General features: G+C 53.1%; 1 protein-coding gene across 4 annotated transcripts in view; it reads left to right on the top strand.

Moving 5' to 3' along the window:
* CNTFR (ciliary neurotrophic factor receptor) overlaps positions 1-22,603 on the top strand; it is a 474,842-nt gene that overhangs the window by 282,885 nt on the left and 169,354 nt on the right. For all 4 annotated transcript variants that reach the window (XM_075932805.1, XM_075932804.1, XM_075932807.1 and 1 more), the window contains one exon: positions 14,079-14,160. In XM_075932805.1, the coding sequence (XP_075788920.1) occupies positions 14,079-14,160 (82 nt within the window). The remainder of the gene's footprint in view (positions 1-14,078; positions 14,161-22,603) is intronic.

The raw sequence follows: 22,603 nt of genomic DNA, 5'->3' as shown, positions 1-22,603 counted from the left end.
ACCTTTGTCCAGAACATTCAAACCGAGCCCCAATCCACCCTTCTCCAGGTCCCGAAGCGGTGTGCATTGTTTTGCTTTTTTCCACTACACTCCCACTCCTTTTCAAGTTGAAATTTGACGTGCCAAAATAAAGCGAGAAGGCGCTGCTCCTGTAATAATTCCAGCCCGAATGGATGCAGAATGTACCGGGAGCCACATGAGAAGGCTTTTTTCTTGGGGGACTGCCAGCTTCGGTTTACAGATGCAGAGTTTTGATAAACATCTGAATTGTTAGCGGCTCCTCCCGCTGGCTGAAATGTAGGGTGTTCCATCTGAGCCCTGGAGCCATTGTTATTGGAACTTTGGATTGTGTATTCGTTATAATGACCAATTAAAAATGCTAATTAGCCGTCTGGTGTTTGGCAGGGTCTTGCCTTGTGTCCAGATCCAGTAGGGTTAGATTCATTACAAGGACTCCAGCGTGGAGTCTGTTATTGGCAGTTAGCAAAAGCACAAACAGCCGCCCTGCAAAGGAGCTAATGCAGAATGCTCAAAGCAGCCACTGTCCAAGCGTCCATGTACTCACACCAGGCTCCTCGGAGATCTTCAAGGTGATCTGAGACCTCAGTGGCTTAAAGCCATAGACCGCTCGATTGTAGGGTTCTGTGGGTGCCACGCATAGCCACACAGCCGTGTGGCCTCCTTACACCATACCTAATCTTCCTCACCCTGTACACGCTGGGAGGCGCTCTTCTCATAGGCAGCGATGTTATTCATGATCTAGACAGTGCTGGGTCCTGCCATGGGGGCAGGGGACTGGATTCGATGACTCTCGAGGTCCCTTCCAGTCCTAGCGTTCTAGGATTCTAGAAAAGAACAACCAATTGTCTAGTAGCATTTATAGCCTAACAAAACATGTCGATGGGATCATGAGCTTTCGTGGGCACAGCCCACTTCTTCAGATGACTCGAGTGATGAGTAGGGGAGTTGAAAACTTGCAATAAATAGAAGGGGAAGTGGGGGGAAAGAGAATGATGCTCTATCTCCCTGGAAAGAGAATCTTTCTCTTCTCCCTCTCCCCCCGCCCCTTTCCCTTCTATTTATTTTGAGTTTTCAAATCCCCTACTCATCACTCCGGCCATCTGAAGACGTGGACTGTGTCCACAAAAGTTCATGATCCCATCTACATGTTTTGTTAGTCTATAAAGTGCTACCAGACCATTGGTTGTTTTTTTCTGTAACAGACTAACTCGGCTACCCCCTGAAGCTCAGAGGGTATGTCTACACTACCCCCCTAGTTCGAACTAGGGGGGGTAATGTAGTCATACGGAGTTGCAAATGAAGCCTGGGATTTGAATTTCCCGGGCTTCATTTGCATAAAGTCAGCCGGCGCCATTTTTAAATGCTGGCTAGGTCGGACCCCGTGCCGCGCGGCTACACGCGGCACGGACTAGCTAGTTCGGATTAGGCTTCCTATCCGAACTAGCTGTACGCCTCGTGGAACGAGGAAGCCTAATCCGAACTAGCTAGTCCGTGCCACGTGTAGCCGCGCGGTACGGGGTCCGACCTAGCCGGCATTTAAAAATGGCGCCGGCTGGCTTTATGCAAATGAAGCCTGGGAAATTCAAATCCCGGGCTTCATTTTCAACTCTGTATGACTACATTACCCCCCCTAGTTCGAACTAGGGGGGTAGTGTAGACATACCCTAAGATTCTAGGATTATCATACACCTCAGTCAGTTACCATAGTGCTTTTGTTCCTAACCTAAGATATCCAAAACTAGCATTAACCGGTATTTTGTGGTTACCTGACAGCAGTTTAGTCCTGCTGGTTTATGGTTAGGGTTGTTAACATGCAGGTAACTGTGTCAATGTGTAACTGCAAAACCACTCAACGGTTATATGGTTACACGTACCTACAGCCGGCTCCCCAGGAGCTGGTGCACACCGCTGTATCAGAGGCAGCAGTGCGGGGCGGCAGACGACTCCCCAAGATAGGGGCAGGAGCCTGTGTGTAATCATGAATGTTAACCAGTAAGTCCAGGTTTATTTATGACAGCAATCTGTCTCATAGCGTTGTATGGTTTTCACCTAGTCCTGCTAAGATTGTGCAAAGGTTGTTTGATATGCTGATTGCCGTTTGGGGAGGGGGACAATGCAGATCTCTAGCATTAGTCTCATTGAATGAGGCAGCAACCTTGAGGTGAGCCTGGCAACGGGACAGGAATGAGAATGAGGTGGCCCTACAAAAAACAGGACTGTGTAGCACTTTAAAGACTAACAAGATGGTTTATTAGGTGATGAGCTTTCGTGGGCCAGACCCACTTCCTCAGATCAAATAGTGGAAGAAAATTGTCACAACCCTATATACCAAAGGATACAATTAAAAAAGTGAACACAAATGGAAAGGACAAATCACATTTCAGAACAGGAGGGGGATGGAGGGGAGGTAAATGTCTGTGAGCTAATGATATTAGAGGTGATAATTGGGGAAGCTATCTTTGAAATGGGTAAGATAATTAGAGTCTTTATTCAAACTTAAGTGTAAAGTGTCGAATTTAAGTATGTGGAGACATGTGGCCTTCTGACGTTGTGTGACTTGCTGCCGAGTGGGTACTGCATTGCCACGCTGCCATGTGAATACGTCTTCCGGTCTTGCTCCTTCATTTTCACCATCCCATGTCTGGCTGTACATTCTCCCTCCTCGCTTGTGTCTCTTTCTCATCGTCCCACTCCACCCCGTCGATTCACCAAGTCAGAGTCCTGAGCCAGCTTGGCTTCCTAATAGCTTCCATGCTGCTGGAGCAAGTGCCCCGGGAACAGACCAATTAGAACCAACATTCTCCTGTCACTCCCTCATACTCTTCACTGACAAAAAACTCCAGTCTGTCCTCTTCAACAGGCCAGTCTGACTTTGGAAACCTAGACAGATGGCAGGAAGCAAAGTCTCGTGACCTGAGCAAGCAAAATCACACGCACACAACACATGAGACATCTCTGGTCCTCTGCAGACCTGTAGCCAGTAGGGCTGGGCAAACTTTACAGATGAAATATTTTTGGCATTAGTTTGTGTCATTGAAATGTTTCATGAATTCATAGAGAGACAAGACAGATGAGATAATATCTTCATTGGACTTTGTGAGTTCATGTCAGTTTCACCAAACTATCCATCCCTCCCCATTCTGCTGTAAAAAAAATCCCCAAAATTGGGAAAAAAATCTTCTAATTTTTTTATTCTAAATTACTTTTCCTTTAGAAACTTCCTTCATATTTTTTCAGTTGAGAAATGCTTGAAAGCAAAGGGAAATGTTTTGTTCAATTTGAAACAAGCATCCGGTTCTGGTGTTTGCTATTCAGAAAGGATGTGTAACATTTCGGGGGGGCTCAGTGCAGAGCCACAAGGGTGATTAGAAGATGAAAACCCATGGCCCACAGTAAGAAATTAGTTCCCTCTGTTTCATCAAGGGGTGACTTGATTGCTGTCTAGAAGTAGCTACGCGAGGAACAGATAGTTAATACTCAGGGCTTCCATGTCCAGAAGGGTTAGTTGAAGCTAGACATGTTCAGAGTGGGAATAAGGTGCAAGATTTTGAGCAGTGACTGTAATTAACCGTGTAGTGCAACGACAGTGAGTGTAATTAACAGTGTAGTGTAACAACTTCCCAAGCGTTGTGGTGGGGTCTCCAACGCTCAGCATTTTGAACTCAAGATGGGATGTTTTTTCTAAAAATTCTGCTCCTGGCGTCATTTTGGGGACGTTCTCTGGTCTCTGTTCTGCAGGCGATCAGATAATGACCGCTCCTCTTGATTTCCATGGGTATCTATCTGTGGGCTGAGCTCTTGCATGGCATTTCAATAGGCAGAGGGCACCAACAGTCATACCACAAGGGGAGGGGCTTGCCTTATATTCAGACAGCACCCAGCTAGCCAGGTGTAACTGATATCCAACCCTTTCTACAGATGAAAAAGTTTCAGAAAAAAAATGCTGAATATAGAACTCTGGAAAGTTATCTTATCCAAGACTTATTTCATCGAAGAAAACATACAATTGCTTCCAGTTACCCAGTAATTTCACTCACTGCAGGGGATCTTGGACTCTATAGCTGATAGCAAAGCAGCGTAGAATACAAGAAGAAGAAAAAACCTCTGCAAGGAACAACACGACCTCCCCGGGTCACTTTTAACCCAGCCCAATCGGCTGAGTTTGAAAGTCGAGTGAAGGTTTGGGCTCGGTTATTCTGTCTCAGCTGAAATCCTGTTCTTTGTTCAATGGTAGCCCGTGATGGATGGTTTCCTCTCTGATATTCCCCAGGGATGCAACCTGAGAACATCCGAATTCAGGGCTCCTCTCACACTCCCGTGCGTATTCAGAGAGCCGGTTTCTAAGGCAGACCAGATAGGCGCGCTATTAGTATGCTGCACCTTGCGATGGTGTTTATCAGGGCTGGAGCAGATGGCTGGGTTTGGCCCAGTGCCCTTTGTTTTCAGAGAGACCGGTTAATTTTGTGGCAGTGGAGAGGACAGGTACGAGCCGAGGGAAGTGATCCGTTACAGGATTCTGAAAGGGAGATGGGACCAGGCCGCAGCGGAGCCAGGCGGCTGCATGTGCAAAATGGGTCTCTAGAAAAATGTCGTCCCGCATAACAGCATCTGCATGGACCTGGAGCTACGTCCATTGGCCAGAGTCCATGGACTCAAAGGCAGTTGATCGTCAGGCCCAGCTGAGACAGCCCCTGAAAGGTTGCCCATTCGTACTGTGCTGACCAGTGTTCAAGAAGACCTGTGTGGTGGCGGGGCATGTGGCAAGTGACACAGGATGCATTCTTAGACTCTCAGAATCCCAGGGCGGGCACAGACCTCAGGAGTCACCGAGTCCAGCCCCTTGCCCAAAGCAGGACCAACCCCAACTCAGTCATCCCAGCCAGAGCTCTGTCAAGCCGGGACTTCAACACCTCTAGGGATGGAGATCCCACCCCCTCCCTAGGGAACCCAGCCCAGCGCTTCCCCACCCGCCTAGGGAAATAGTTTTTCCTACTATCCAAGTGTTGAGGTGCGGAGCTCGCCGGTGTCCGTTCAGTACACGTGCGGCCCGCCACTCGCTGTCCTGGGGGGGGCCGTTTCCCACACTGGGGATCACAAGTATCCGGCGCCTCTCTCAGTGGTGCCTCCATGTATGGGTGGCTGCAGAGTAGGGGGGTCCGGGCCCACCCTCTCTCATGGGTCCCAGCCCAGTGCCCTAAGGGCACGTTCGACTGAACCTGTCCAGCCGGTGGGGGTCTTAGCCCGCAACCCGCGGGCTCACCGGCTGTAGCTCCAGGCCCTGCCCTGGGCTGCTTCCTACCCCGTGGTCTGGCCTCTCTCCCTTCCTCTCCCCTTCTCCGTGCCAAATCCTCTGCTTCCTCCCCTCTTCTGCTTGGAACTCGCCTCCCTTTTAACCTTCCCGCCTCCTGACGTCACCTGCCGATCCTCCTGACGTCCTCGCGTCCCTGACCCCGTGTTGACGTCACCCCCCCGTCGATGCCCATACCTCCTGCCACCGCGTCCCACTCATGCGTCTAACCCCGCCCCCACCGCTCAGCTGGGCCGCCGCGGCCATGCACAGCAGACAAAGTCTCCGTGCCCCCCGGTCTGCCCCAAAGAGCGCGAGGGCAAATGCTGGGTCAGTGCGGGGCAGAGGCGGTCTGTCCCGTCACACCAACCTACACCTCTGCCACTGTAACTTTGAGCCCATTGCTCCTCGTTCTGCCACCTGCCCCCACTGAGAACAGCCTCTCTCCAGCCTCCTTGGAACCCCCCTTCAGGGAGTTGCAGGCTGCTCTCAAATCCCCCCTCACTCTTCTCTTCTGCAGACTGAACAAACCCAAATCCCTCAGCCTCTCCTCATAGGTCATGTGCTCCAGCCCCCGAATCATTTTGGTTGCCTCCGCTGGACCCTCTCCAGTGCGTCCACATCCTTTTTGTAGTGGGGGGCCCAGAACTGGACACAATACTCCAGATGTGGTCTCACCAGAGCCGAATAAAGGGGAATAATCACTTCTCTGGATCTGCTGCCCATGCTTCTCATAATGCACCCTAATATACCATTTGCCTTCTTGGTGACAAGGTCACACTGTTGACTCATATTCAGCTTCTCATCCACTGTAACCCCTAGGTTCTTTTCTGCAGAACTACTGCTTAGCCATTCAGTCTCCAGCCTGTACCAATGCTTGGGATTCTTCCGTCCCAAGTGCAGGACTCTGCACTTATCCTTGTTGAACCTCATCAGATTTCTTCTGGCCCAATTCTCTAATCTGTCCAGGTCACTCTGGACCCTATCCCTGCCCTCCAGCGTATCTACCTCTCCCCCCAGCTTAGTGTCACCTGCAAACTTGCTGAGGGTGCAATCCATCCCCTCGGCCAGGTCATTAATAAAGATATTGAACAAAACCAGTCCTAGAACCGAACCTTGGGGCACTCCGCTAGAAACCGACCGCCATCCTGACATCGAGCCATTGATCACTACCCGCTGGACCTGACAGTCTAGCCAGCTTTCTATCCATCTTACAGTCCCTTTATCCAATCCATACTCCCTTAACTTGCTGGCAAGAATATTATGGGAGACTGTATCAAAAGCCTTGCTAAAGTCAAAAGATTTTCACATCCACTGACTTTCCCATATGGAAGCTAATCAGATTGGTCAGGCATGGCTTGCGCTTTGTGAATCCATATGTTGGTAGGGCTTTTAAATATCCCTGTTGCTCTGTATTTATGTTGGAAAGCGTGGGTCATAGAAAAGCGCCTTGCACTTGCAGTGGATGGTCCTTAGTTTGACTCTGAGTCTACCCCTGGAGGGCCCGTGTTGTATGCCTTCCTTCATTCTTGTGGCTCTTCTACTCACCAAATTGTTAACTAGAAGTTTGGACAGTCTTCTCGACATGGTGGTGTTATTATTGTAATGACCGTTTAACAGGGAGGCCCCAACCCAGACTTGACCCCGGTGCGCTAGGAGCTGTACAAACCGAGTAACAGTCCACCCTGGCCCCGAAAAGTTGACAATCTAAGTTTTGTGGCTCAGAGATGAAGTGATTTGGCCACACAGGAAGCCTGTGGCAGAGTTGGGGACTGACTCTGGTACTCTGGAGGCCCAATCTAGCACTTTAGCCACAAACCAGTCATTTCTCTTCCTTTCAGCTCCTGGCTAGACCCAAATGTACTTCAACCAGTTTAGCAGAGTTTGTGAAACTTTTCTCCAAATCCATCTATGGGCCTCTGGAAGTTCCAATAATTTTTCCACTAGAAAGAACACTCTTTCCCCTCCCCTTTCCCCGAGAAACAGCCTCACATTTCAGTCTCCCAGCCAGTGTTCGATGCTGGGATGCGGCATTCCTACCCAAATCAGAGCCCGCTGTGCACACACCTCCTCTTCCACCTCTCTGGGCATGGAAGGGCCCTGTCGGTAGAGCACGGGACAGACAGTCCAGAGACCTGGCGTACATCTAGACTACATCCCTTTTTCGGAAAAGGGGATGTAAATCAGACGTATCGAAATTGCTAATGAAGCGGGGATTTAAATATCCTGTGCTTCATTAGTATAAAAATGGCCACTGCTTTTTTTTTGGCATGGAGCTTTGTTGGAGAAAAGCGGCAGTCTAGAGGCTGATCTTTCAAGAAATAATGCCTTTTTCGAAAGATCCTGTAAACCTCATAAGGGATCTTTCGAAAAAGGCACTATTTCTTGAAAGATCAGCCTTTAGACCGGCCCTTTTCTCCGACAAATCTCTGTGCCGAAAAAAAGCGACAGCCTTTTTTATGCTAATGAAGCACAGGGTATTTAAATCCCCGCTTCATTAGCAATTTCGATATGTCTGATTTGCATCCCTTTTCCAAAAAAGGGATGTAGCCTAGACATACCCCTGGGTTCTACATGTGAACTGGATCTACTCTCTTCCCCACTGGTGGCCTGTCCGTCATCTCTGTAAGCTCTTTGGGGCAGAGTCTCTCCCTGCATGTGTGGGGTAGGGCAGCTAGTACAGCTGGGCCTGCTTTTGGCCAGGGTGTCTAGGCATTTCTGCCATCCGCAGGGTGCTGGGTCATTGTCAAGTGCAAGCAGGATGCGTGAGGTGGAGTCCAGTTCTCATCACTGCAGGTCACACACCTGGGCGCTAAACCCGCTGCCTGGCTTCTTGTGCATAAGGGAAAGCAGCTGCCCCCAGCACCCTTGGGTGGCTGCTCTTGGGTACGGTGTAGTGTGGAGGTTGCCCGGCTGAGGGGAGAACATAGGAACGGCCAGACGGCGTCAGACCAAAGGTCCGTCCAGTCCAGTGTCCTGTCTGCCCATAGTGGCCAACACCAGGTGCCCCAGAGGGAGGGAACAGAACCGGTGATCCTCACGTGATCCCTTCCGTGGCCCACATGCTGTGGGATGCTCCCCTAGGTCCCAGCCGGTGAACCACGCTCAACGTGGCTACAAATGCCCTTCATGTCTCTGTAGGGCTACTCCCCCAGGGTTCCATTGCTGGTGGCCCCAGTGGCGACGTTCCGCCACAGCCAGTGGGATGGAAAAGGGGCGGTGGGGTGAAGGCGACCCCAATGGGAAGGGCGGAGAGCTGTCGAATGAGGTGGAGTTTGGAGGCAGGCGAGTGGGAGCAGGTGGCACTGACATACGATCTCCATGAAGAGCGGGGCCACACTTTGAATGAGTGGGGGAGCCCCGTTCTGATTATTGGGGTCACCAGCAGGCACACTTGTGGGGGTAGCCACTTCCTAGTCACTAGGCAAGACTAGGAATGGCGCACGGCGTTTGAAGTGCAAAGCCATGGGAATCCTCACCCCAAAACCCAAAGCCAAGAGTTAAGATCACTCAGTTAAGAACGTAAGGACAGTCATACAAAAGGTCCATCTGGCCCAGCATCCTCTCTAAGGACAGTGGCCAATGCCCCAAAGGAGATGAACAAAAGAGATATTCCTCATCCCATTTCCAGCCTCTGACAAACAGAGGCTAGGGACAACTTCCTTGCCCATCCTGGATAATAGGTATTGATGGACTTGTCCTCCAGGAATGTATCTAGCTTTTGTCTTTTTTGAACTCCGTTCGGGTGCGTTTTCACTGCACCGTTATTTCAGAATAACTAACGTTATTCCAAAATAACAATGCGAGTAGCTACATAGCAATTCCATTATTTCCAAATAATATCGAAATAACGGGAAGCTTCTTCTGACTTCTGTAAACCTCATTTCATGAGGAATAACCTCTCTTCTGAAATAGCTATTTCGAAATAGCTGCAGTGTGGACCCTCCACGGCTGCTATTTCGAAATAGCTCCTTCCCCGGCCATTCTAAGTAATTTCTTCCCCGTTCTTCCTGAGGCTTTAAATCGAGGTAGCACATCCACAGTAGGGGAGCCTGCCTCACTCATTTTGAGGCTTCCCTGTGGTGTGAATGCTCTATTTCGAAAAAGCTATTTTGGAATATATCTTCTGGAATAGCTTGTTCTGAAATAAGCGTGCAGTGTAGACGTACCTTTACAGATTTGGTCTTCACAACATCATCTGGCAAGGAGTTCCACAGGTTGACTGTGCGCTGCATGAAGGAAAACTTCCTTTGGTTTGTTTTAAACCCTCTACCTATTCATTTCATTTGCTAAACCCCACTTTGTGTGTGAGGAGGAATAAACAGCATTTTCTTATTTACTTTCTCCGCATTGTTTGTGATTTTATAGACCTCTATCGTATCCCCTCTTAGTCATCTCTTTTCCATGCCAAAACGTCCCAGTCTCATTAATCTCTCCTCGTATGGAAGCTGTTCCAAACCCCTCATCATTTTTGTTGCCCTTTTCTGAACCTTTTCCAATGCCAGTGTGTCTGTTTTGAGATGGGGTGACCACATCTGTCTGCAGTGTTCAATGTGCAGTATAGCGTGGATTTATAGAGAGGCAATATGAGATTTTCTGTCTTATTATCTATCCCTTTCCCAACATTGTTAGTTTTTTTGACTGCCAATGCACGTTGAGTGGATATTTTCACAATGACTCCAAGATTTCTCTCCTCCGTGGTAACAGCTCATTTAGACTCCATCATTTTGTACAGCTTGTTGGCGTTATGTTTTCCATTGTGCATTCATTTGCATTTATCCACGTTGAATTTCATGTATCATTCTGTTGCCCAATTACCCAGTTTTGTGAGGTCCCATCCTAATACTTTGCAGTCTGCTTGTGACTTCGCTCTCTTGGCTAGTTTTGTGTCATCTGCACATTTTGCCACCTGTTTACTCCTTTTTGCAGTTCAGTTAGGGCACAAAACCAAAGCGAGCGATCTAAGGTGTGTACACGTACAGCTAAGCAATAACGTTTGCATTTTGAAGACCATGGAATGGTTCAAACCGGCCCCTGGAAGGTCTCCAGGCCAAGAAAAAGCTGCAGAGGCTGTTGGGAGAAGGAGTAAGTGGAAGATAATCGTATCTCACTGGCAAACAGAGAGAGGCTAGCTGGGTGGAATGAAGTCTCCCCTGCAGAGAATCCCTCAGCCCCAATGATTCTGCTCACAATCCCGTACTGATGACCCATGGTACAAGCGCGCAGCACTCCTGGTGTAGACGCTACCCTCGGGACACCTGACCACACGTTGCCCAGTGGCGTTGTGCGAGCGGCCGGATCACACCGGCTTCCCAGGCCTGCTGCGGCCTGGCAGCTGCCCTGCAGTGGAAGGTCCCAGCCGGTTCTGGAGACGAGCTCCGAGCTGGAGGTGTCCTAGAGCTGAAAGCTGACGCGGTTTATGTTTGTTCCCGGGAGACAAGGCGCGAAGCCTTGGCCGCGTGCTGTCCGAATGAGGGCACAGCAGGCCCCTGGGGCCTGACTCGCCGAAATCCTCTGCCTGAGTTTGGATGAGGGATGGCGTGGGAGAGGGGCCGTCTGCGTCCCAGGGCTGAAGAGGTCCCTCAGGGACTCTCCTTCCGCTCTTCTTCCCCGGCTCCCAGGAAGCAGAGAACAGCCATTCCATCTCTGGCCAGGCCTTCACCCACCCCCTTCGCCGGGAGCAAGTGTGGGGTGTCCCTCTGTGGGAAGGACTTTCTGGGCCTTCTCTTTCAGTCGCTTTTATGCTGCAGAAAGGGTCTTAATTTAACCGAGAATCCAGCCCAGTGGATCTTCCCACACCGGACATTGCTGCCCTCCGCCCCTAATCCCAGGGGCCTGTCCCCTGGCTGCCAGCTACCCTGTGGAGTGCCGAAGGAGGGCTCTGAGCTGGAATTAGCGCCCGGGGCCCCTCAGTCAGGTGCACCTTCCAATTAGCCTGAAGGATTAGCCCCGGCTGGGGAGAAGCTGATTAGTGGTTCCTATAAAGGAGGCCCTGTGGGGCAAGAGGGAGGGGAGAGCCGGGGGTAAGGGAATGGGGGAATTTCCTCTCTCTGGGGAGGGAGGGGACCTGCAGGAAGGAGCCGGGGAAGGGAGAGGGCGGCTGGGGCGAAGTCAGTGGGGCAGTGGGAGTCTCCGGGGGAGAGGCTCTGAGGGGTGGTGGCTGGGGGAAGGAGGCTGCGCCCTGTAACAGAGGGAAGAAGAACTTCGCGGAGGGGCGGCGAGCCTGCAGGGGCTGGCACTGAGGGGGCGTTTTCGTTCCTTTGAGCAGCGTGACCAGGCCGGAGGGCTGGGTCGCCGCCCAGGCCAGCAAAGCCCAGACGAGGCGGGGGGCTGCCGGGCCGGGTCTGGCCATGAGGAGATGCTGCAGGGCTGTCCGGCTGTGGCAGGGCTCAGCGCCCTAGCCGTTGGACCTGGTGGCGGCCTGCCTCGGGGGCTGCCCCCGGGCCTGCTACAGCAGGCGAGCGACCCTGCAGCAGAGCAGCGAGCCCTGCTCAGGGGACCGGAGCCGCAAGTGGGTTTAAACGGCAGGGGAAGGTTTTATGACCCAGCCCTGGCCCTGAGCTGGGAGCTGGGACGGGCGTGGGGCAGAGAGAGACCTGCTATGGTGTCTGGGGGGACTAGACGGGACAACGCACGAGGCCTGTCTAACGTGGCTGTAACCGGGATACCGGTGTCTTCAACCCTTTCTGCTTTTGATTAGCTCCTTTCGTTTAACCCTCGCTGTCCCCCTACACCATTCCCCCCGCCCCTGTTATATGGGTGTGGTTTCCCCTCCCTTTGGTGTCAATCTGGAATGAGTCCGTTCACACGGAGTTCCCTAGACAGGATCCCCATGTCCGCTGCGCCGTGCTGTGAAGCCCGAAGTGGCGGTAGGACAGGCCACGTAACGAGGGCTAACCCTGCTCCTGATGGGATGGACAGGCGCTGGCGGACACCGTCCTCTGCCCTGCCACCAGTGGCATTAAAACGAGGGGTTCTGTGGGTGAGGCCGTCAGTAGCGCCCACGCCATAAAAACAGCGCCAGCGTCTGCACAGGCGGCAAGTCTGATGGGAGGGAACACAGATGTTCTGATGTCTGATTGCCGCACTATTCCGAGGCCTCTACCTCTGGTGCGGAGCACTGCAGCCGCTTACCAGTGCACAGCAGCACTACCCACAGGCAGAGCCTAAACTAAGGTTTTCTGCACCTGGGGCTGGCTACCCTCTCCTCCCCGCCCCACAAAAATGATAAAATTCTTAATTTTTTGTATGTATTGTTTTCATTGCACATGTTCTTAATTGCACATATATTGAGATTGCAAATAGATTATAGTAAAGAGAAAGAATATTTTAACTCTCTAATTTTTAATTGTGCTCCCCTAAATGTACTGTTCCTGGGGCGAGTGCCCCACCCTTGTTACAGCTTTGCCCATAGGGGTTGTTTGGGGGGAGTGTTGCTGTTTAGAAGAGCTAAAGGTCCAGAGAAGAGCAACAAGAATGAGTAAAGGTCTAGAGAACATGAGCTAGGAGGGAAGTCAGAAAGAACTGGGCTTGTTTAGTTTGGAAAAGAGAAGATTGAGAGGGGACATGATAGCGGGTTTCAGGTATCTAAAAGGGTGTCACAAGGAGGAGGGAGAAAACTTGTTCTTCCTGGTCTCTGAGGATAGAACAAGAAGAAAGGGGCTTAAACTGCAGCGAGGGAGGTTTAGGTTGGACATTAGGAAAAAGTTCCTACCTGTCAAGGCAGTTGAACACTGGAATAAATTGCCCAGGGAGGTTGTGGAATCCCTCTCTCTGGAGATATTTAAGAACAGGTTAGATAAATGTCTCTCAGGGATGGTCTACACAGAATTTGGTCCTGCCATGAGGGCAGGGGACTGGACTCGATGACCTCTCAAGGTCCCTTCCAGTCCTAGTATTCTGTGGTTCTAAGATTCTTGAAGGGGATGGGAAAAATAACATACCCATGAGAAGGTCCAGAGAAGAGCAACACAAATGATGAAAGGTCTAGAAAACATGAGCTAGGAGGGAAGACCAAAAGAATTGGGCTTGTTTAGTTTAGAAAGGAGAAGACTGAGAGGGGATATGAGAGCGATTTTCAAGTGTCTAAAACGGTGTCACAAGGAGGAGGGAGAAAAATTGTTCATCTTGGCCTCTGAAGACAGGACAAGAAGCAAGAGGCTTAAACTGCAGCAAGGGGGGGTTTAGGTTGGACATTTGGAAAAGTTTCCTATGGTCAGGATGGTCAAACACTGGAATAAATTGCCCAGGGAAGTTGTGGAATCTCCATCTCTGGAGATGTTTAAGAGCAGGTTGGACAGACACCTGTGAGGGATGGTCTAGCCGGTGCTTGGTCCTGCCGTGAGGGCCGGGGACTGGACTCGATGACTCTCGAGGTCCCTTCCAGTTCCTGGATTCTGTGAGTCTGTGAATGTGCCAGGGGTGTTTCCAAGTGCTCAGTTCGGCGCTCAGCGACTCCACCGCTGGTCCCAGAGTAGCCCGTAGCAAGGCCCCCAGAGTGACAGAGGGCCGCTTTGGGCTCTGCGTGGGACTGCTCACAGGCACAGAGCTCACACCCCGGCGCTAGTGGGAAGTGTCCCGGGCTGTTGAAGCACCCCAAGGCCGTGACGTCATGCCGCAGGGCAGTGCCACCCGCCACCCAGCCCCCGAGGCAGTTGCCGGCCCGTGGCGTTGGCGCCAGCGGCTGGGCGGGGGGGAGTTTCTCGGAGGGTGGTGCACTCTTGCCCGTCAGCCGCGCACCATGACCCATCCCTCTCGTTTGCTTCCACAGATGGGCAACCCCGTCCCGTCGGCCTGCTGCGTGGTGCTCGCCGCGGTGGTGATGGTGTATGCGCAGAGGCACAGCCAGCTGGGTAAGTTAACCCCTCTCCCTCTCCCCCCCAGCCCTCCCAGAACCCTGTCCTTCCACGAAAATGAGGAGCCTGGTTATGATGTGTCTGTGGCGTGGGAGGTCGGTGCCTGGCCAGGCACTGAGCACTCTGTCTTCCTCGGCTGCTCTAGAGGTGGCCTGGCAGGTGGGAAATGCCCCCTTGGAGGTACCAGGGGTGAGCCATGGCCCAGTTGTACGAGTTGCCCCTGGCTGTGATGCCCGGAGTCGTCCCAAGTTGAGTCCCATCCCAGTGGGGGCAATAAACCGGGGCCTGTGTCTTTCCCTCCTGCCGCTTTTCCCTCCGAGCCACCCCTCTACTCCCTGGCGTACACCGGGGTAAGCAAGCGGGGACTCCGGCCCTGAGTGTCTTAAAGTGTTCTAGAGAGAGCCAGGCGTTTCGGGCAGCGAGCCAGTCACAACATACGAACGGCCACACTGGGTCAGACCCAAGGTCCCTCTAGCCCAGTGTCCTGTCTGCCCACAGGGGCCAGTGCCAGCCGCCCCAGCGGGAGTGGTCCCTCTGCTGTCGCCCATTCCCAGCGTCTGACAAACAGAGGCTCAGGACAGCATCCCCGCCCTTCTGGCTCATGGCCATCGATGGACCTAACCTCTATGAATGTATCTAGCTCTTTTTTGAAGCCAGTTAAAGTCCTGGTCTTCACAGCATCCTCCGGCAAGGAGTTCCACAGGTTGGCTGTGCGCTGCGTGAAGCAGCAGGCAGAGCCCTGTGCGGTTCCCTGAGCTCAGTGCTAAAAGGAGATCAAGGGGGGTGGGTTTTCCAGGGTGCCCTCGTGGCTTTGTGTTGGCCTGGTTGCTGAGGAAGGCCGACTCTCGCTCTTTTGTCCTGGGCTTTCTCCCTGACCAGATGCGCCACTCGCGTAACACGCTCTGCTCTTTGACTCAGCAGGCCCAGCAGGGCTGCAACCATTGTGAAAAAACCCCGGGGGGAAGGGCTGGTAGGCCAGCTTGTGGCCCCGTCCATCTTATTTCTCTGGAGAGCTGAAGCTTTGAGCTTTGTGACCCGGTGGAGGGCGTGGGGGGGGGGGGGGGGGAGCGTGTGCATCTCTGACCCCTGCTGGATGGAACTTAACTGCTCCATGATGTGTCCTAGGCTTCCATGCAGAAGGAAAGCTTGCCTAGTGGTTAGAGTGCTCCCCTGGGAACACAGGCTTAATTCCCAGCTTTGACCCTTCGCAGTGCTGTGGAGGGAGCACTTCATTCCCTCACCTCCGTCTGAGAGAGCTGCTTCCCCAAGGGAAGGGCCCGGGGCTATAAAGAGCCTCCCATGGAGAGAGCAAGCTCTGTTCCCCAGGGGAGCACCAAAGGGGGTGCCACAGGGCAACAGGGACCCCTCCGCCTTGGGGGAGCGGCGAGGGAGTCAGAGGCCACAGCGAGGGAGCTGGGGAGCCCTGAGGGAGAGCAAGGGGCGTGGGCAAGACAGAGCCGTTCTGAACCAGGCCTAATGCAGATGTTCCCCTCGGCAGCCCTCCCCAAGGACACAGCCCTCAATCCGGAGCCCGGGAACTTGGGCAGAATCTTCCGACACCCCTCCTCCCCACACACGCCCTGGCGTCCCCCCCTCCTGCCCCAAACCTCCCCAGGCCTGTCCCATGTACCCCAACGTACCCCTCCCCCTCACAGGCTGTTCCCAGGGCACCTCTATCCCTTTTCACGCCCCGTGCGGTAAAACCCCCGGTGGGAAGATGCAGGAGACGCAGAATGCAGGGCTGCTCCCTTGGCAAAGCCACCTCCCTATTTAGAACGGGAGGCGAGGCTGTGCGGCTTTAATAACTTATGAAACGCATCAGTGCTAAATACTTAAGCGGGGAGACTCTGACAAGTCTCCATACTGGGCCGAGGAACTCCCCTCTCCCCCCTCCCCGGCTGACACAGGAGTTCTAGCAATTAGCAAGCAGTCTACAAAGTGCCGTATGAATTAAGGACTGGAAGGTGCTTAGGCTGCTTGCTTGCTAACCCCCATCTGCATGGCGGCTCTCAGTCACTCAGCAGGGCCTAAAGTCCAAGGGTGCCATTTCTCTTGGCCTCCAGACTCCAGAGATTCTCCGCATTATCATGCGGGGGCCAAACTTGTCTCCAGCTCGTCGCTCCGCCGAAGTCACCCCAGCAATGGATTTGGCCCGTGGGTCCTGGTTGTGTCTCGGAAGGATTCATTTCCTAACCTTCGAGCTCTTGACGTCGCCACCTTAACGTTCTTTTCAAGGAGTTTTTGGTGCGCAATTTCCTGGCGTTTGATAGACGCGAGCTCAGAAAAGGCAGAGGTTCCATCGTCCCGGGGCTCGCCTCCGTAGGCAGCCGGGTGGAACGGTGAGATGCGCCACACAGATCTCTGCAGTAGCCGTGACCTAGGAACCAGCTTTCAGAGGGGCTTTGGTGGTGGCTTTCGCAGCTGTTTGCTGACAGCAGAGGGCTGCTAAGATCCAGGAGTCTTTGGTACCATTCCATGTTCTGGAAACAGAGGAGTGTGTGCTAGTGGGCAGAGACCCTTCAGCTCCAGTTCTCACCCAGGACATCCCCTTTCACCCTGGCTCCTCCGGCCTGGCCCAGTTTGAGATCCCTGCTAAGTCACATTTGTTTGACCATTCCCCTCCAAGTCCTGGTCGCCCCTCTCGGCTCCGTCTCTCTGGGTATGTCTACACTACCACCCTACTTCAAACTAGGGTGGTTAATGTAGGCAACCGAAGTTGCCAATGAAGCCTGGGATTTGAATTTCCCGGGCTTCATTTGCATCTTGCCGGGCGCCACCATTTTTAAATCCCCGCTAGTGCGGACTCCGTGCCCGCGGCTACACGTTCCACGAGGAGTAACGGTAGTTCGGAATAGGAAGCCTAATCCGTACTACCTACTCAGTGCTGCGTGTAGCCGCGGGCACGGAGTCCGAACTAGCGGGGATTTAAAAATGGCGGCGCCCGGCAAGATGCAAATGAAGCCCGGGAAATTCAAATCCCAGGCTTCATTGGCAACTTCGGTTGCCTACATTAACCATCCTAGTTCGAAGTAGGGTGGTAGTGTAGACAGACCCTCAGTCTTGTTATCCAGTCCCATTCTCCCCTGGTACCAGGGCTGGTCAGTGTTCTGCTCCCCATCCAATCTCTCTCCCTCCCCTCATGCACACGGGTTCCCAGTCCCCCCAGCTCTGTTCCCCTGATCTCTGCCCCCTAGTTACTCCCCCTTCGCCAGCTCCCCATCCAGCTCCAATCTCCTTCTCCCGACCTTTTGTGTCTCGTCCTCCCAGTCTGACTCTTGTCCTTTCGGCATGTAAATCAGGCCGCTTCGCCCTCTGGGACGCGAGGGCCCCAGCAGGTGGGCGGTGAGTGCAGCGGAGAGACGGGCTCCCTCCTCCCCATTTCTGTCCCCACAGCCGGGAGCAGCAATTGCCGGGAAAGTCCTGCTCAGCCCCTGCAGTCCTAGGCTGGAGCATGCCCAGTAGAGAGAGTCTCTTCCGAGACTTGAGCTGCCGAACCCTACCACATGCGGCCCCCAGCCCATTCGTTTGCGGCCCGCGGGTGGGAGCTAAAACAAAAAAGTCGTCAATGTCCTGGTCTTCTGCTGAGATGCGTTTTCGTAGTTAAATTCCTGGACTGTCATTGCTCATTCAACGTGCTGTGGAAATGGGGTAAATGTCACAATGTATTAAATAGGGCCTGCGTGTTGTGTGGTCTTGCCATGAATCTTTGTATTCATGCCCGTCAGTGTGAAAGAGGCTATTTGCATATATTTGCATATATATTTGCATGGACATGCAACCACACTTAAGTTGCGGCTCTTGGCATGTGCTGTGAGTATCATTGTGGCCCCCGGGGCTTCCAAAGTTGAGTAGCCCTGCCCTACCACGTCCTGACTGATCAAAGCGCAAACAGAGATGTTTTTCCCCTCCGAAGTCTCATTAGATGGCTAAATGGGTGGTTTTTATTTTGATGGAAACCGCACCAGGCACATCCCTGGCACAAAGACCACCCCTTTGTCCTTATAACATGGGCGTGTGTTTTTCCCTAAATCACAGTCTCAGAAACAGCTGAACGATTTTTGCTGAAACTTTTCAAAAGAGTTCTGCCCGAAAACTCACAGCTGGAGCAGTTAAAGTTGGGCTGAGTTACAAGCCACTGAAAAGGAGGTTTTGGAGTGGGAAGGGGTGGGCAACTTTAACTAGACAGGAGGCCACCAGGTCTGCCTACAGTCAGAAAAATGGAAAACACACGCACATGGGGGGGAGGATTGTGATAGTGTGACTCACATGGAGTTGTTACTTCCCTGGGCAAAGAACGATTTCACAGGGGCCATGCAAACGGCAAAGGAGCACTGAACTCGCTGGGAATACTTGGAAGATCCGTGATATCATCGATGCGGATCGGCTCACCACTGATGCAGATCGCAACTTTTCCACGCCGGCCTGTTTTTGCGGTTCTCGTCCATGGCCTTCCATGAATCCTCCAGAAAGGATCCACCCAATGTTCTGGAGGCCTTCCTTTGTTTTCTTCCATGTCTCGTGGCTACCAGTGGAGAATACGTGCCGTCCATCTGTTGTCTCAGTCTAGCTGCATGGCCAAACCATGATATCCTTGACGCCTCTTCTTCCATGCAAATCGTCGATAGTAACGTGCTGTAGCCTACTTACACCCACCATGCGTCTTTCCCTTGCTCTTTGGGTGGTTGCAGCTCTGACTCTTCTCTAAGCGTCGTGTTCCAAGTTTCGCAGCCATTCAGCATTACCAGAAAGATACCAGTGTTAAAGAAACAGGCCTTCGCATTGGGGGGAAGTTTGCGATCAACAAAAACGCTACACAGCCTCCCAAAGGCACTCCACCCCGACCTCCTTCTCTTGCTGCACTCCTGGCCCACTTACTGTCCATCTGCACCGCTTGTCCAGGATACACATAGTCAGGGCTTACAAACCGCAGGGATATCTACACGCCAGCCCCGCACTGCACGGGTGTCTCATTCCACAAGGGGCCGGAGTGGATGCTGGAGACCCTCGGGGAGGAGCAATGCGGGAATCACCCTGGCTGCTCAGAAGGGTCCCTTTGGGGTCTGAAATCGACCTCTGCTGCCTAAGGACAAGAAGGCAGGCTGGGTTTGACAGGGACCAGAGGGGGTCTAGACCTGGCAGGCGGCCATACGAACATGCTGCTTCAGCTTGGGAGGCGAGGCTTTGGCACAGACTCTGCCCTGCCGAGGTTGACGGGGTGGCACTCCCGGGGCGGCCATGCAGCCGGGGCGGTAAGGAGGAGGGTGAAGGTTTGGGGCGTGAGACTGGGGAGCAGAGGGCAGGGCGAGGCCCACCCGAGTGGAGTTGCTGTTTGCCAGAGCTCCCGGGGGGGGAGCGGCTGCTGTGGGGCTAGGGGAAGGATTTCTATCTGGCCGGTGTCTGCCCAGGAGTGAATTTCCTCCAGCTGTCAGGAGTTGGAGCGGCTGGAACAAACCCTCCCTTTGCCTGGTTCACGGGAGGGAGCGAAAGAATACGGCTTTCTTTCGGCCTGGCTCCTTCCAGCTCTCGGCTGCCAGGGAATGGGGGGGGAGATGGAAAAAGGATTAACGAGGCGATCCGGGCAGCGTGCAGAGCTGGCTCCGGACTGTCCCTCACACGCACGCTTGTCCTTCCTCCCGTGTGCTCGCACACTCGCCCTCGCACGCGGCTTCTGGCTCGCACACAGGCTTGGACAGCGTGTCTGCTTGCTCTCTGATTCGCCCGAGCTGTGCACTGCCAGGGCTCTTGTTTCTGTTCGGTCAAAGGTCTGTCTTTCGAATGCACCCGGCCCAGGACTGTACGCACCAGGCCTGACACTGGTTAGCAGCAAGCGCGTGGGGGGAAACATGAGGCGTCTCAGAGAAACCCTATAAATAACCACGGCGGGAGGAGTGAAGGTTTGCAGGGCCGCAGGGGGTCAGGTGGGGGCACAAGTTGGTTCTGAAGAGGCAGCCATAGAGTTCTGCTCTGTCAGGACTCCACGGACACAAATATTCATCACTCAAAGATGTTTGGAACAAACTGCCTCTTGTAACCTATCAACCTTCATGGCATAATCCACTGGGTCCGTTTTTCTTACTTTGGGGGGTGTCTCCTTCTTGGGTGTAAAGTAAGACCAGTGGAGGAGGGAATGCTTTATGGCTCTCAATGTGCAAAGACAAGCCATCCAAGGTGTTCCCAGTGCTGGGATGCCTCAGGCTACGTCTACACTACGAGTTTTGTCGGCAAACAATATGCTAATGAGGGGCTCATTTGCATGAGTCACAATCTCATTTGCATATTTTCTGCGGATCCGTTTTTGCGCTGGGGTTTTTGCAAGATCAGGAAACCTCCTTTTTGGGCGGGAAAAGGGGTTTTTCCACAAAAAGAAAGCGTCCACACTGCCTGGTTTTGCGCAAAAACCCCAGCGCAGATCAGCCGAAACTATGCAAATGCAATCGCAACTCATGCAAATGAGTCCCTCATTAGCATATTTTTTGCTGAGAAAGCTCGTAGCATAGACGTAGCCTCTGTGTCGGGGCAATCCTATGTAACCGACCCCTTTTGTCCTTAAGTCTTAGCAGTGGTTGGTTTTAGGAAGTCACATGACTTCCCTAACTGGTAGGGCCTGGCCAGGTAACTTCCCATGCAAAAGTGGGAATCTTTAAAACAACAGGAAACCGGCAGGTCTTGGTCTTTGGCTGGCTGGCGTGGCACAGCTGAGGGAATGAACCAGAGAGTCCGTGGAGAGGGAGTCCCTGGCTTGGAGGCTTAGCTGGAAGGAGAGACAGTTTTAGGGTGAGGTTGTAACAAGTGTGAGAATTAGCAAAGCGTTTTCGGTTACTTTACGTTTGTAATCAACTTTGCGCTGCCTGTGCTGAATTATTACCACTTACATCCCACTGCTTGTGCTTAATAAAATCACTTGTACTTACTATCAGGCCCAGTGCAAATAATTGGTACCCGGGGGAGCAGCCAGTGGGCACATTCCCTCTTTCAGTGGTAAAGGGGTTTACTCAAATAATTCACTGGGGGCTCTGGGCCCAAAACTGCATTTTCCTTGGACCTGAAGAGTTTCAGTGTCTGTACTGATCCTCGCGGGGCGGGACGGGGCGGGGCGGGGCGGGGCAGGGATGGGGAAAGTGATCTCAGCTCAGTGGTTTGGCTGGGGGAGACCAGGGAGCTGGACCGGCAGGACTGGGCAGTGAGAAGCGCCAGAGAGCAGGAAGGCGAGTGGCAGTCGCCTTGTCAGCACCCTGGGAATTACCCCCAAGGGTCTCCTGTGATTGTCCCCTATCACAGGGCGATTGCTCCGGCTGGATAGGGGGAGGGGGCTTTCCAAATCAAGCAGAAGCTGCTTCTGGTGGGGTTATGTAATCCCTTCCTGAAAAGAAGGCAGAACAGCTCTTGCACAAGAGGGGGTTTGCACGAAAAGGCGCCCTGTAGACATAGCCTACGCGGGTGGGTTACAAGCGCACGAGTGTCTCCATAAACTGTCAGGCGTTAAATGACAAAACGACCCCAAACCCGGAATGCTCCACCCCCGGCCCCATGCTCTTCCCTTCCCCGTCATTCCATCATCTGTCCTGTATTGTGATGCCTCTGTGTTCAAGGAGTAATTCTGCTTTATTGATCCTCACCTTGCTGAATTAACTCACGTTTAAGCCATAATTATGTTTTCACCCTGGAGAGGCTATAAAGAGATAAAAGTCGCTGGAAATGAATGAACTTCGGAGGCTGAAGTATCTGAGGTTAGTTTATCAATGCACAAAGAAGCAGCTATCTCTTTGCTTACTAATCAGCCACGAGCAATTAACCCCGACAATCATTTCTCATCCGAGGTGGGCGGAGGGAGGCTAGAATGCGGGCTTTGCGGGGGGCCAGGAGCGAGGGAGGGAGCTCAGTGAGGAGGCAGGCGATGGGGGCGCAGGCTGACTTCCAGCGGCTCCCAGTCTGCGGGGCACTAAGGCAGGTTTCCTGCTGGTCCTCGCACCATGGGCCAGGCTGTGCCCCAGAAGCAGCAGCCAAGGCAGAGTCATGCAAGCGGCTCTGTGCACGGTTCTCGCCAGCAGGCACCGCTCCCCGCAGCTCCCATTGACCAGGAACTGTCCAATGGGAGTGGGGAGCTGGTGCTGAGGCTAGGGGCAGCACTTGGATCCCCCCCACACACCTAGGAGCTGCACCTATGGCTGGCCGCTTCCAGGACACAGCACGGTGACCCTACAGCAAAACAACCCAGGGCCTGACCTTCCGGGACCCGGTACTGGGCCGTGACCCAGATGTTGAAAACCACAGCTCTAGCCAGACCGGCAAAGAGCTCCACCTCTGGCCAGGCCCTGGGAGCCTCTGCGTCTATTGACCCTGCCTGCCTGCATGTCTGGCTGTCTTCTGCCACGTAACTGCCCGGCGATGGGGTTTGCAAACGCGGTCTCCAGATCCCTGCGTGGTCCATCAGTTGGGCTGA

This window comes from Pelodiscus sinensis, chromosome 6 (genome assembly GCF_049634645.1).
Source record: "Pelodiscus sinensis isolate JC-2024 chromosome 6, ASM4963464v1, whole genome shotgun sequence".
NCBI lineage: Eukaryota > Metazoa > Chordata > Testudines > Trionychidae > Pelodiscus > Pelodiscus sinensis.
This window is presented reverse-complemented; position numbering and strand designations above follow the sequence as displayed.